The sequence below is a fragment of the Bos javanicus genome, chromosome 1 (assembly GCF_032452875.1).
Source record: "Bos javanicus breed banteng chromosome 1, ARS-OSU_banteng_1.0, whole genome shotgun sequence".
NCBI classification, from domain to species: Eukaryota; Metazoa; Chordata; class Mammalia; order Artiodactyla; family Bovidae; genus Bos; species Bos javanicus.
This window is the reverse complement of record NC_083868.1, coordinates 129,501,191-129,516,803: the sequence shown is the minus strand read 5'-3', so window position 1 is coordinate 129,516,803 and position 15,613 is coordinate 129,501,191. Positions and strand designations below refer to the sequence as shown.

The 15,613-nt window shown below is 46.0% G+C and overlaps 1 protein-coding gene across 2 annotated transcripts in view; it reads right to left on the bottom strand.

Annotated features, from left to right (window-relative positions):
* RBP2 (retinol binding protein 2) overlaps positions 1-14,891 on the bottom strand; it is a 31,376-nt gene extending 16,485 nt beyond the window's left edge. Inside the window, exons 1-2 of one of the 2 annotated variants that reach the window (XM_061420358.1) lie at positions 14,791-14,891; positions 8,336-8,458 (exon numbers count right to left, since the gene is read on the bottom strand). In XM_061420358.1, coding sequence (XP_061276342.1) covers positions 8,336-8,408 — 73 coding nt within the window. In that variant the 5' untranslated portion in view covers positions 8,409-8,458; positions 14,791-14,891. Of the gene's footprint in view, positions 1-8,335; positions 8,459-8,729; positions 8,755-14,790 lie in introns of those variants that run through there. The other variant, XM_061420367.1, reaches the window with a different exon arrangement.
* Between the last annotated feature and the right edge of the window lie 722 nt (positions 14,892-15,613).

Genomic DNA, 15,613 nt, shown 5'->3' with positions numbered 1-15,613 from the left:
AATAAAAATATTTTCTTAATGCTTAAAAAACAAAACAGTGGCCAGATCAGCATTCAGATCCTATTTATGCATCTCCACAGCCATCTGTCACTCCACACAGCCCAAGGATCCTGGGTTCTGGAGGAACAGTCAGAATGCTGACTAATCTAAGCTCTCCCTCCCTCATACAGCCCCGGCTTGCCACAAGGGCATTTAATCCAGCCTGACCAGACCTTCGTTTGCGTGGACTGGTTTCCTCACTCCATAGTTTGGCCAAAGGGTAGAAACTTGAGTTCCTGCTCTAGCCCTCTGGGCTGAGTGAGATCCAGGCTATGCTAAACCCTGCTGGAGTCATAGGTAGGAGATGAGGAAATAAAACCACGGATCATGTGTTAACCAGATGAAACAGAGGGGAGGGTGTCATACAAAACCACAGCTGACTCCTGAATGACACAGGTTGGAACTGTGCAGGTCCACTGATACATGGATTTTTTTCAATAGTAGCTACAGAACTACACCATCTGTGGTTGGTTAAATCTGCAGATGCAAAACCACGGACACGGAGGAACTACATACAAAGGGAGGGCCAGCTCTATGTTCTGTGCACAGTTTTGACTGCGTGAAGAGTCAGGACCCTTAACATACCCCCACTGCGCCCCCCACCCTCCTGCCCCCATTGTTCAAGGGTCAGCTGTACTAAGGAAGAATTGGGAATTATAGAGCAATTTAGAAATCTAAATGTAAGTGGTCTTCAGAGAGCAAGTCTATTTTTACTCCACAGATACGGAAATCAAAGCTCAGAGAATTTAAGTGACCAGTTCAGAGGTACCCAGCTAGGAAACGCTCCTGACTCTTTGCCTACAAGTACATTCTGTTTATCATTTACAACTAAGGCTCCCCAAACAGAAATTATTGCTTGTCCCTGGTAGTTCAGAGAGGTAGAGCGCACCTAAAAATGTCTATTGCCAAGAGAGCGGGTTTGTCCTGGAAATCCCAGCCCCAGTCAGTCTTTCTGACCAGAGCCAGGGAATCTTATTAGGGGCTCTATGCAAATTGAATCAAGCATCGTTTCTTCTCTGGATTGAAAAATATCTTGGTCTCTTGGCTACCCTTTACCACGTGCGCTGGCTAGTTAATCATGTCACCTCTGCTCCACCCCGGGGAAGGGAGCCGAACGTTCTCTCGGTGGATTCTCGATATTTCTAATCAAAAGGCAAGGTTTAACTGCTGCTGTAGAATACACAAGCACACACACACAGAGATTACAAAAACACTTCCTCTTTGTACTTTGCAGGGAAAATTATTTTCCTGATACGGTATTTTAACACCAGGGTTATCAAATATATTTGATCTGCTTTTCTGGATTAAAGGTATCTCTGAGCTTGATTTATAGCCAGGTGAAATGAATTTCTATCTCAGAGGAAAAGGTCCAAAGGCAAGCTATTTCTGAATAGTATATACAGCTTGTAGCTGCTGCTGCTGCTGCAAAAAAAAAAAAAACCCACGGAAGTGACTTTATTAAAGCATACTTTTCATAACTGCATTTTGAACAATGCAAGCCATAAAGTTGAAATATGAGTATGCTACTCAACATTAAAAATGCTTTGTAATGTGCTTGTGGAAAAAGCTAAAGTTGTAGGCTAAAAGGGCAGGCGAGCTTTGTAAATTAAAGAGCAGAGATGCACACGGATTCATCACATGAAATCTGAGACCCATTCCAAGTGCAGCTTCCGTGGACTTCAAACCTCGACTCTTAATTCACAAGTCATCAGCACTCAGGCAGTTATGAGAAGCAGAGTGAAAGAGCAATCTTCTCCATCTTTCCATGCCATTTCCTCCTCTGGATAATCCATTAAGAGAGGAACTGTCCTTGCCCACTCCTGCCTCCTCCTCTCTCACCCTCATGGACTTCTCCAAATATATTCGAAGCCTTCCCTAGGCAGCAGAGGCAGGCTGGAGACCCTGAGGTGTCTCCATGCCCCCTTGTACTTTTCATCTCTATGCAAATTGAATCAAACACTCCTTCTTCTCTAGGTTGAAAAAATGGCTTGGTGTCCTACCCAAAGTCTGGTCCCCACCATTGGGATGGAGGTCAGGGAGATGGGGCTGCCAGTACACACCAGGGAAGACCCATAGAAAGGGACCAAACTTATCTTCACCTGGGTTTTTCCCACAGCACTGTCCCTGTGTGAAAATGCAATCAAGTAAAGATTTTGGCAAGTGTCTAACTTCATTGATTTGTGAGCACCAGCAGCAATTTAAATGTCGTGAAACTAACTCTTTGTTAGGTCATCAGACATTCATTCACATATTCACTTGTTCATTCATTTCTACCCAGGGACTCTGAATTATTCTCTTGCAGTGTTTCTGCAGGGTCTCTGCAGTGTTCTGAATGTTTCTCCTGCCTTCTTTGGAGGTCCTCATCCTGACGAACCTTGCTCACTCTGAAGCTCCCTCTCCCATAACTCCATATTAGTACCCTCACATGGGAGAAGGAAATGGCAACCCACTCCAGCATTCTTGCCTAGAGAATCCCGTGGACAGAGGAGCCTGGTGGGCTGCTGTCCATAGGGTCGCAAAGGGCTGGACACAACTGAAGGGACTTAGCATACATGCATGCATTGGAGAAGGGAATGGCAACCCACTCCAGTGTTCTCGCCTGGAGAATCCCAGGGACGGGGGAGCCTGGTGGGCTGCCGTCTATGAGGTCACACAGAGTGGGACACGACTGAAGCGACGCAGCAGCAGCCGCAACTAGGACTTGTGCAGTGGCCACTGCTCTTTTAAGTCTGTGCATGAAAATTTCAATGAAAAGATGCTCTTCATAGAAGATGATTCTCACTTTTTTGTGTGAATTAAGGGGATTGTATTTTTCCTGATGTGTACAATGTTTGGAATAAAAATTTCCCCAAAGATTCTAAGTTCAAAGTTAACTGGGTATTTTCAGAACAGATGCCTTCCATTATACATTCCTATTTTCCTGATTAAAGTTACATGGTGGTGTTTTATTTTCTAGGCTCATTCTTGCCTCTTCTCCCCTTAGTCACCAAATCTAGTCTGTTTCCTGCTATGGACAACCCCCCGGCGGCCCTCCTTGGCACCGCTCTGGCATCTTCCCAGGGCCACTGTAACCGCTTCTTCAGTTCTCTGATCATCTCTGCTGTTTACACCTGTTTACACCCTGGCTGTTGGGGCATTCATGGTCTCTCTCTCTCTCTCCTCTCTATAGTTCTTCCCAGGATTCTCTTCTTGCATGATGTCCTTGGGTGACGTCCACCTGTGGTGACACACCACTTTATGATCCAGCCCTGGTGCCTTTTTGACTCTTCTTGCCCCACTGCCTTGGTAACATGACTCCTGCTTCCCTTGTCCACAAACATCCTTATCAACCCAAACTTGGCATGTGCCCACAGGGCCAGAGCTAACTCCATCTCTGTGTGGAACACTCCTCTCCTTCCTTCAAAACTCCATCCAGAAGTACTTAGAAAGACTTCATGCATGCCTGCTCAGTCACTCAGTCACGTCCAACTCTTTGTGACCCTATGGACTGTAGCCCACTGGGCTCCTCTGTCCATGGGACTTTCCAGGCAAGAATACTGGGGTAGGTTGCCATTTCCTCCTCCAGGGGAACTTCCCGACCTGGGGATTGAACCCAAGTCTCCTGTATCTCTAGCATTGCAGGCTGATTCTTTACCACTGAGTCACTAGGGAAGTCCAAAGAATAAGCATCTACAATTTTAGCTAATTGGGTTTTTAAAAAATTATTATAATTTTATTTGGCTGTGCTGGGTCTTAATTGCAGCATGTTGGATCCAGTTCCCTGACCAGAGATCAGAGTCAGGCTCCCTGCATTGGAATCACAGAGTCTTAGCCACTGAACCACTGGGGAAGTCCCAGGAAGCCTTCAATGACCCGTCTATTGTAGGTCTCCCACCACCACCCCCAACCACACACACTTAAAAAAAAAAAAAAACTATGTAAATTTCAGATGTACAACGTCATAATTCAACATCTGTGTAGGCTGTAGAGTGATTCTCACCACAAGCCTGGTTACCGCCCGTCAGCACACAGCTCACACACTTCCGGCCACCATTGTTCTATCGTCACTATAGTCCTTTCAGGCCCAAGGGACAGAATCACCTGCTGTCCCTTCTGTGGCAGATTATACTTTCTTAAATAGCTGCAACACTACGTCTCATCCTACTGGATGTTCTTACAATGTGATTTTGACATTTTGAGAGGCGGGGTCTATGTACCTTTCCTTTGAATATAGGTGGACTCAGGACTGCTTCAACCAATAGAATACAACAGAAGTGATGCTATGTGACTTCTGGGTTTGGGTCATAAAAGGTCATTCAGCTGCTGCCTCCTCTCTCTTTGCACACAGCCAGGGTGATGTGAGGAAACCCAGGCCATGAGGGACACCACAGGTAGACACCCACAGCCCTGGCTGAGGTCTCAGGGGCTGGCCAGCACTGAATGCTAGACACAGGAACGAGGAAGCCTTTGAGATGGCCCCAGCCACTGTCCTGCTACAATGGAGTGAGAACCTCCTAGCAAGACCTCTCTAGATGAACCCAGTCAGCTCCCACATCTAAGAGAGGCAATAATAAAATCGCTGTGTAGGAAAATGAAGCCTCTACGTTTTGGGGGCGATTTAATCACACTGTAATAGAAAACAGGAATGCAACTTGTACATGGCTATAGCTTGACTGGCTGTACCATTTTGTGCTCTTTGAGAATAGAGACTGGGCCTGGGCCTGCCTCAGATGGCACAGTCCCTGGCTTCCACGGCAACATCTAAAGCTTTGGTAGAGAAACTGAATGATCCCCCATGTACGTGCAGTTCTGACTTCACTCTTCTGGAGCAGAGTGAATGTACTCTCCCCTGCTGTTCTGTCACAGCACTGGGACCTCACTTTGTCTGTCCCTTAGACTGAAGATCGCTCCTCCATTCTCTGACCCCCTGATCCAAGTTGAAGGAGAACCTCAGGACATGACAGATTCCTCAGGGAAGAGGAGTTCACTGGCTGCTCTCCTTACTGTCAAGAAAGAATCTAGGGCCTTAAGGAACACCAGAAAACAAGGTACCATTGACCCTTGGCACTCACTCTCTGAACAGCTAATGATCTGGCTAATTTGGGGCAAGCCCAAAGGTTGCCCTGACATGTCACTGCTGAGGCTGGCAGCTAGGTCATGTGGGGAGGCCAGATATGGAGTGAGTTGCCAGCTGGGAACAAAGCCAGTTTGTCCCCCACCCCCCTCCCCCCGCTAAAGAAGAGTACTCCCTTCCTCCGGAACTAGCTTCCAGGTTCACAGAGAAAGCCGACTTCTTGGTGCTAGGGACTAAGGTCTAAGAAAGTGAAGGCTCTTTGGAATTATACTTAGTGATATTTCTGCTTCTGGGGACTTGGGAGGATCTGCACATATGTTCTTCCCAAATGCCATGGGCCTCATGCTCCAAGGGGCAAGAAAGTCAGGCTTCAGCTTGTCAATATTGGGGCAGTAACGTTTGTCTTGCGGGGTGGATGTGGAGGGAACTGTATGGATCTGCTGGGTTTCTGTTAGCAGATTCAATTGAAGGGTGGTGAGTGGGTCGGGGAGCCCCGCACAGCTGCTTCTGGCTGAGCCCTTGAGACCTGTCTCCAGTCACCGCCAGCGCCTGTCTGGCCCACTTGTGTCCCCACGGGCAGACGAGTGGGGTCAGGTGTTCTCTCTTGGAGTCGGAAGGTGACTCTGGCAGCAGCGTTTCTGCACAAAGAGTCATGGGTTCGAGCTGCGGCACATTCCTAGGACACCGTAGGAACACTGAGGCAGCTGGGCAAGCCAAGGCACCCCACATCCGCATTCTGGGGTTAGCTACTACCATTCCCTATGGCGTTAGTCTCCACCCGGAACTGTGAGCCCACCTCTCAGCACTGCAGAGACTGGCACGAAGAGGCCAACCCATTGGCTCGCTAGAGTGAAATCAACATAGTAAGATGTTGAATGGAAAGTCGTGACTGCAGCTCTAAGAGATAAGAGGTGTCCAGTGCCAAGGAGAACTAGAAAGTCCACTCCCTCCAAAACCTCCTGCAACAAGACATCCACACATCACATTCACAATCCAAACACCCCTCCTCCATCAGGAGGCTGTAAGTTGAGGTGAAAGAGTCCAGTGGAAGGCTGCTTTAGAAGAGGATTGTTTGAAAGAGCTGACAGGGTGCCCTGCTTCCTGGCACCCCCCAGAGGGGTCAGGGGATGGTAACAGGACTGCATGTCTTTTACCTCCAGCCTAGAAAGAGGGGCTCCAGGGGCCCACCCTGTACAGAAGAAAACTAAACTGAGACTTGATTTTGTGCCTAAAGTCGCCACAGGACTTTTTATTATTTAAGAATAAGCAGCAAAGGACACAAAATTGCCTTTTGATTATATTCCCTGAGTTGGGCTTGTGCAGTTTTACTGCAGAAAGCTTGAACCCACCAAATAGCTCTTGTTAAAGTACTTTCAGTCATTCCAAATAACAAGCACATCCAACATCATCTGGAGAAACAGGCAAGGCTGCTATCTCTATTTGGTGGATGAAGAGACTGGGTCAGAAAGGTTAAAAAATTGGTCAGAGAGAAAGCCTCAGCTGACCTTTTGGTTTGGTTTCCTCCTCTGTATGGTGTTGTTCAGAATCCTAGTCCTGAGCTGAGCTCCAGAGCATTTACCCACGTGTTAGAGGCAGGATTCCATTTTCTATCCTCACTCAGTATTAAAAGCAGAGGCAACAGGGTTAGGGCTCTGGTAGGAGGATTTTTTACCTCCTCCCTCCTCTCCCAAGTATATGGGTAACACTCTGTGCGTGAGTGCAGGCTGGATTGCTTCTGCTGAATCTGACTCTTTGCAACCCTTATGGATGGTAGCCTCCTAGGCTCCTTTCCCTATGGGATTCTCCAAGCAAGAATACTAGAGTGGGTTGCCACGCCCTCCCCCAGGGGATCTTCCTGACCCAGGGATCGAACCCACATCTCTTATGCCTCTTGCATTGGTAGCTGGGTTCTTTACCACTAGCACCAGCTGGGAAGCCCAACACTGTAGCCAGGAGGAAAAAAATCCATTCGGTGTTGGAAACATGTCTAAAGTCCATGAAAAAATTCCAGTCTCTGAAAATTGCACAACATGTCACATGAGCTCTCCTTATTCATTGCCACGGTGGAAGTGCCATCAAGGTAGAAGTGAATTGCACAGAAAAACCTATGATTCCCATTCTTGATGAGACAGTCTATCATCATATCCAAATTATTGGGCCTTGAACTCCAGTTGCAGCCGTTTTTCTCCTACTTGGTATAGAGAAGTTCCAGTTGGGAACTCTCTATGTGGAGAGATCTAAAGCTAGAAAAGGTGATCCAGAAGCCATCACAGGAACAAGAACAGGCAAGCTTCCTTGTCTGGGACCTGGCCTACAGTGTGTGCTAAGTCACTTTCAGTCTTGTCTGACTCTTTGAGACCCCTTGGACTGTAGGCCGCCAGGCTCCTCTGTCCATGGGATTCTCCAGGCAAGAATACTGGAGTGGGTTACCATTTCCTTCTCCAGGGGATCTTCCCAACCCAGGGATTGAACCTGCATCTCTTGTGTCTGCTGCTTCGGCGGGAGGATTCTTTACCACTAGCACCACCTGGGGCCTATAGTAGCTGCCCCCAAAAGTGAACTCCTCTCCATGGGCCCAGCTCCTCTGGTTTCACGTTTTTTCTGCCTGCCCCAGAAGAGATCCCACAAGAGATTAACTCAGTACACATGCTGATGGAGCCCCTGGGCTGGCGTCTAGTTCAGAAGTCAGGTGAGCTTCTGATTGTTTGATCTATGTGACGAAAGCCCTTCCTAGCCTTCTGTGGGCCTGACTTTTCCTCGGCTGAGAGATTTGTTAGCCACTCTTTTTTTGCTTCTCCACTGCAAGACTAACAAAGGAGCAATGCAGGGCTCATCTGTGTATAATATCAGATCCAGCTGGTGGCGATCACAAGGCAAGGAGACCTGCTGTGTTTTCCTCTCAAGTCTGGCTTTCCTCATGTGTGCATACATGTGCCTTTGTGTGCATGTGTGTGTGTGTGTGTGTGTGTGTGTGCATTCTTCATTCAGTGAATCTTTTCTGTGTGCCAAGAACCTTCTAGACATAGCCTCATTTATTATCGTTCCCAGCTTGCCAACAAGGAATCTGAGCCTCAGCAAATGAGTATGGCCTGCCTAATACTATACAGCTGGTAAGAAGTGGGGAGCAAGACTTGCACACAGGTCTGGGGAACTCCACAGTGGCACTGTCAGAGGGGTCAGATCACAGTCCTTACAAAGCTGCCCTCTGTCTCCCCTTTTCACCTCCCCTCTCTCCCACCTTACCCAGGGCCTTCATGTAGCCTTCAAAGTTATCATTACTCTCCATCTCCCAGGTTCCATTCTGGTCCCTTGTCATGGTGGTGGCCTCTGGTTACCGTGGGTATGTGCTGGATGGCAAGGAGCAAGCTGCAGGAAGAACATGTTAGAATGAGCTACTTTTATAATCCAGTGGGCCAGGCTTACGACTTTGAAGATAACAAGCTCAAAGATCACAAGTACAACCCAAAGGAACTTTCCTTTCCTTTGCAAAGCTCAGCAGGACTATGAGCAATGTACGCTCAGAACCTGGCACAGCCAGGCATAGGTGTCCTGGTGACCTCATTTCTGTCTGGTTGGGCTCCCACAGAACCCCTGGCCTCATACAGAACACTCTGTCCAGCAAATACCCAGTGCTCACCCCTCATGTACAACAGGCCACCGGTCCCAGGCTTCAGACCTCAGCTGGAGTCTCTCGGCTGTGCAGCAGCATTTGTGGCCTGGCTGGTGAAGCCAAGAAATGAGAACTCACACCTGTGCACCTCTACTCTACTTTTGGGCTGGGCACCAGACATCCTTCATCTTGTTTTCTTACAAGAGCTCTGAGCTATGTTTAAACATCTCCATTTTACAGATGAAGAAGTATCAAGGAGGTGAAATCACATGCCAAGTAACTACTGGTCACTGACCAACCTGGGATTCAAATCCAGGTCTGTCTGGCTCCAATGCTCTAAGGAAAAGAGTTTTGTTAAAACAGGGTGCTAAAGACATCACTTTGCTCATAAAGGTTCATATAGTCAAAGCTTTGGTTTTTCCAGTAGTCATGTATAGATGTGAGAGTTGGACCATACAGAAGGCTGAGTGCTGAAGAACTGATGCCTTCAAATCGTGGTGCTGGAAAAGACTCTTGAGAGTCCCTTGAACTGCAAGGTAATCAGCCAGTCAATCCTAAAGGAAATCAGTCCTGAATATTCATTGGAAGGACTGATGCTGAAGCTGAAGCTCCAATACTTTGGCCACCTGATGTGAAGAGCTGGCTCATTGAAAAAGGCCCTGCTTCTGGGAAAGATTAAAGGCAGGAGGAGAATGAGGCAGTAGAGAATGAAATGGCTGGACGGTATCACCAAATCAATGGACATGAGTTTGAGCAAACTCCAGCAGATACTGAAGGACAGAGGACCTGGCAGGCTATAGTCCATGGGGTTGCAAAGAGTCAGACACGACTGAGTGACTGAACAAATTCAGCTTGGAAAAGGCAGCTTGGATTGGGGTTTGATTTGAGAACCTTATTCTCACTTGCTTCCCAGTAAGTTTCCCCAAGGCATCTAAGCAGTGGGGTTACTCAAGAAAAGTATGTTTGGGGAAGGCCAGATGGAAGGTAGTGGGGGTAGTGGGACTCTGCTTGAGACCCCAGGAAAGAGCTGAAGATTACCTTGACCAAGGAGGGGTGCATGGCTGGCATTTGGACAAGAACTCTTGGTTCTGAACTGTTCTTCAAATGGGCTATACCAGTAGGTCAGAAGGTAGGTTGACTTACCGCTCTGACACATGGTTCTGAGAGTTGTGACCTGAGCCCTAACGACACTCTGAAGAATGGAGGTGTGGACTGAGATGGATAAACCACAAGTCTCTGATTTTAATTTTATGCTTTAAAGCTCTAAGCTCTAAATCTAAGCAAATGGTTCTGCTGTTGAAACAGGGAAGGACCTTATGGTCCTTGCCCCCTCCCCACATCCTCTGGTTGCCTTTTGCCAGAGTAAAACTTTAATCAAAGAAAAAGTTTAATCAGAGAAATGAGAACATAGAAGAGCAAAGGAAAATAGTCACAGAAGACCAAATAATAATACTGTATTCATTAAGCATAGTCAAGGATCTTTAGTTCTTTCTCAAGGGCAATAGACAATATTCTGAGCCATATCCTGTGAGCTGTCTTGCTGCTGCTGCTGCTGCTGCTAAGTTGCTTCAGTCATGTCTGACTCTGTGTGACCCCCATAGACGGCAGCCCACCAGGCTCCCCCGTCCCTGGGATTCTCTAGGCAAGAACACTGGAGTGGGTTGCCATTTCCTTCTCCAATGCATGAAAGTGAAAAGTGAAAGTGAAGTTGCTCAGCCCTCCAGGCTCCTCTGTCCATGAGATTTTCCAGGCAAGAGTACTGGAGTGGGTTGCCATTGCCTTCTCTGGTTAGCTGTCTTAGAGATACCGAAAACCCCAGGTGGAGAAGTTAACTACATGATGATCAGACTGTACCCATGACATGAGCTGCCACAGTTCTAAGAACTGGCTTCAAAGAAATGGAAACTCACCAATCCTAGAACTGAAGATTAACTGTAGCTGAAACAGTCAACATGTACTGATCAGACCGTCAATGACCAATATGAAAATGACTGTCAGAACTGACTGTGCTGTTTTTACATGTAGGCCCCCCACTTCTGTCTATAAAAACTCTTACCCTACTTGTTGCCAGTAGGGGGAGTTGGCCTTTGGACAGATGTCTGCCCTCCCCACCAGTTGCTGGCATTTGAAATAAAGCAAACTCTCCTTCCCACCAGCCTGGCCTGTTTATTGACTTCTGGGTGGTGAGCAGCCAGACCCCATGCCTTTTAGTAACAGTGTGTGTGGTTTAGGGGTATAAAAGAGTATTTTTTTTTTTTTCAGTAAATATACTAGAGTCAGAAAGACACACAGTCAAAAAAATGGCCCATCTGTTGTCCAAAGGCCAATGTAGGATGAAAGGGAAAGAGGAATAAGGGAAAACTTTACAACAAATGGAGGATAAGTGAAGGCAGCAGAAGTGGACAGATAAGGGAGCCTCGGGCTTCATCCTTTGAAGTCTGGCCAGAACCTGCTGTAGGCTAAGCATTCAGCCTCCTGGGTTGAAGAGATAGGTATTCCCCTCCAGGTTCAGATTCCTACCCCTACCTGTCTCCTGGGGACCCCTCCCAGCAGTCCCCAACATTTTTGGCACCAGGGACTGGTTTTATGGAAGACATTTTTTCCCATGGACTGGGTGTAGGGGGATGGTTTTGAGATGATTCACTCACATTACATTTATTATTCACTTTATTTCTATTATTATTACATCAACTCCACCTCGGATCATCAGGCATTAGATCCCAGAGGTTGGGGGCTCCTGCTCTATAGGCCTTCCTTGCAAGAAAGTAACGAAACAAACAAAAAAACCTGTGCTGGTAGGAAAGGAGGTTGACAAAAAGAATGGGTTTGCCAACTGCAAAAAGCCAGGGACTTGAGTTTCATAGGTCTTGGGGATGGGGGTGGGGAGCATTTACCCTGTGTAAGCGGGAAGCTGAAACTGAGAGGCTTGAGTAAAGTCAAAACACTTGATGGATTAGTCCCTCAGTGAGAATGTGAAGGCCAAAATCTACCTAGAGACAACAAGAAAGTTTGTTTATTTGGCTTGGGTTCTATGTGAGTTGGGTTTCCCAGGTGGTTCAGTGGTGAAGAATCTGCCTGCCAATGCAGGAGATGCAGGAGTTCGATCCTTGGGTTGAGAAGATTCCCTGGAATAGGAAACGGCAGCCCCCTTCAGTATTCTTGCCTGGAAAATTCCATGGACAGAGGAGCCTGGTGGGCAAAGAGTCAGACCCAATTGAGTGACTGAGCACGCATTATTTAAGTTAAAAAAAAGGTTCTTCCCTGCTCTCACTCTGGTTTAGGGTTTGAATTTATGTTTCCTGGTAGCCAATATATTAAAATAAATGGAGTCTTAAGCTTGTAATATTTGTAGGCTGCTGGAAAGAAGTAAATGTAAAAGCTGTCTAGAGGGACACACCTTCAAACCAGACCAACCAGAATGTCCTGTAATAAAGCCATGCTGAATGTGAGCTCATAATCCAAAATTACAAAGCACACATTAAATTAATCCACCAGAAAGCGAGCATCAGCAGAAACTTACAGTCCAATTAGACTTCCAAGAGCTTCAGATAATAAAAATAATCAAATAAACTATAAATAAGTATGTTAAAATTAAATAAATTTAAAGCACCTAAAAACATAAAAAAAGGATAAAATGATTTTTTAAAAAGATAGATTAAAAATGACGAGAGTAGTAAATATTTTAAAATAGAGTCATTAAAATTTAAAATATAACAGAGGAGTTAAATAACTGATTAAACACAGCTGAGGACAGATATGCAGGATGTATGTAACACAGAAACCACTGGCGGAAGTTTAGAACATCAAAACAAAACTTTAAATATTACAGAGAAAACAAAAACAACCATATAGATTACCATAAACAACACAATAATAAAATTGATATCACACTTCTAAACAACTCTGATGGAAGATAACGAAGGAATAATATCTGAGTGATAAGCGGAAATAGTTTGGTATAGAAATTACAGACCCAGCAAACGTCATTAAAATGTGAGGATTTTAAAAACGAAAATAGTTTCACATTTAACAGCCTCAAACTGGAAATAACTCAAACATTCATCCGCAAGTTAATAAATACATTGGGATATATTCACAAAATGGAATACTGCTAAAAGGAACAATCTCCTGATATATATATATAAAACAGCATGGGTGAATCTCAGACATTATGCTGAAGGCAAGAAACTTGACACAAAAGATCACATACTACATGGTTCCACTTATATGAAAGTCTAGAAAAAAGCAAATCTTATCTACAATGATAATAAGATAGGTCAGTGATCTGATATTATGGGAAGAGAAGTAAAGATAGGAAAAGGCGCATGAAAAATTTCTTAGAGAGGTAAGATAGAAATGCTCTATAGTTAAGACGGTGATTGTAAGAATATTGCCAAAACTCAAGCTCTACAATTAATATATATTCCTTTAATGTATGTAAATTTTACTTAACAAAAATGAATACAACTGTTTTTATTCATGAGTTCATTCATGATTGTTTATGTAAAAAACATTTAGTTTCAACCCAAACTAAAATCTTGTGTTTTGAACACATGAGAAGTTAGCTGATTGACGTGAAGTAAACAGGTACTAAAGGAAGCTATAACGGTTGATTGACTAGACGTTTATAAGAAACGTAGGTGTAAATATCTTAAAAACTTAAGAGGAGCCTCTAGAGCAGTGGTTGTCAAGCTCCAGACAACATCATATTCGTTTGGAGGGCTTATAAAAACATACATTGTTGGATACTACCCCTAGGATTTGATTCAAAGGGCCTGGGGTGAGACCCAAGAATTTACACTTCTACTAAGTTCCCTGGTGGTGCTAATGCTGCTGGTCCAGGACCACAATTTGAGAACTACTGTTAGAGAGTAATGGCGGAAAAAAAGGGAAACAATGGAAAAATAAAATCTTAAAAAGTTTTGGAGCTGGGCACACCCAGTGTTGAATCCAGTTTCACTATTCCTAGCAGTGGGATCCTTGGAAACTTAGTTGAGTTTCAGATTTGTTTTTTGAGTCTTGGGTTCATGTAAGAATTAAAGGAGGTCATAAACATAAAGCTCTTGCCAGAGTTCCTAGCACATAGCACAGGTTTAATTCCAAGGTAGTGGCAATGGCAAGGGTCATAGCTCAAGTTCCTAGCAAGTATGTGACAGATCTTCAATGAAACACAGCTTTGGCACGATCTTCCATCTCAGATCTGTCTGTGAAGTGGATGGGGGGCAACAGGAGAGGGTTCTAAGGGGGAAAATTGAGGGACCACTGAAAGAAAGCAATTGTCACTCAACAACTCAGCTAGGAGTGTCCTCTACACTCCTCTACACCTTCTATTCACGGAGGACCACTCTTCTTAGAGGGCTTCTCAGGTGGTGCTAGTGGTTAAGAACACACCTGCCAACTCAGGAGACACAAGATACTCGGGTTTGAACCCTGGGTTGGGAAGATCCCCTGGAGTAGGAAATGGCTACCCACTCCAGTATTCTTGCCTGGAGAATCCCATGGACAGAGGAGACTGGCAGGTACAAGCCCGTAGAGTCGCAAAGAGTTGGACGTGACTGAAGTGACTAACACGCATGCACTCATCTTAGAAGTGGCAGCAGAGCTCCAGTTTCAAAAGTTCTGTTTTAGGGCCCCTTCCTGGAGGAGGGCATGGCAACCCACTCCAGTATTCTTGCCTGGAGAATTCCCATGGACTGAAGAGTCTGGAGGGCTGGAGTCCATGGGGTTGCAAAGAGTCGGACACGACTGATCGATTAAGCACAGCATAGGGCCCCTTAAGTCTCCTGTTAGTTAGTCTCATACTAACATACTAACATACTCATACTAACAAATCACATACTTGGATGCTGCATCTTCTCAGGTGCCTGGGTGTCTCCACTACAGCATTTGTTTACCTGACTCTTTGTAGAATCCTCAGGTGACTCTGAGGACTGGGAAAACTCATCAGTTATAGATGAATCTTTCTAAGCTGGAAGAAACTTTCTTGAGATCACACTAAAAAGTGAAGATGTGGACTTCTCAAGAAGCCTGGATCTGAGATAAATTATTCAGCTGAGAGCACACACAGCAGAGATCCCCAGGTATTTACCTGAAGTCCTTCAGAGCATCTGACTGTAGGCAGCTGGGCTCCAGGCTGGCTCCGGGAAGCCAGGAAGCCTCTCCAGCCCAGGCCTGCCCAGCTCCATCCTCTCTCCTTCTCATGAGGTGAAAAGGTGTGCCCTTTGAAGACAAATGTCACCAACTGGGTGTTCACTGAGCTTCTCTGCAGAGCCCTTTCCTCTCCTCCCCTTTCTGTTGAGCAACACCCTTTTGACTTGCTTGTCTCATCCAGCAAAATGTGCCGATTATGGGCATTAGACTTTCCCTCGGAGAAGGCAATGGCACCCCACTCCAGTACTCTTGCCTGGAAAATCCCATGGATGGAGTAGCCTGGTAGGCTCCAGTCCATGGGGTCGCTAAGAGTCAGGCACGACTGAGCAACTTCACTATCTTTTCACTTTCATGCATTGGAGAAGGAAATGGCAACCCACTCCAGTATTCTTGCCTGGAGAATCCCAGGGACAGAGGAGCCTAGTGGGCTGCCGTCTATGGGGTCGCACAGAGTCAGACACGACTGAAGCGACTTAGCAGCAGCAGCAGCAGCAGACTTTCCCTCAGACTTGTCTTCACCTGAAGACCCAAGAGGAAGGGGTCATGGGACTTTCTCCAGCCGCCAGCAGTACTGGGCCTGGCTTTGAAAGTGTTAGTCGTTCAGTCATGTCCAACTCTTTGCGACCCCATGGACTGTATCCCATCAGACTCCTCTGTCCATAGAATTCTCCAGGCAAGAATGCTGGCATGGGTAGCCATTTCGTTCTCCAGGGGATCTTCCTGACCCAGGGATCGAACCCAAGTCTCCTGCATTGTAGGCA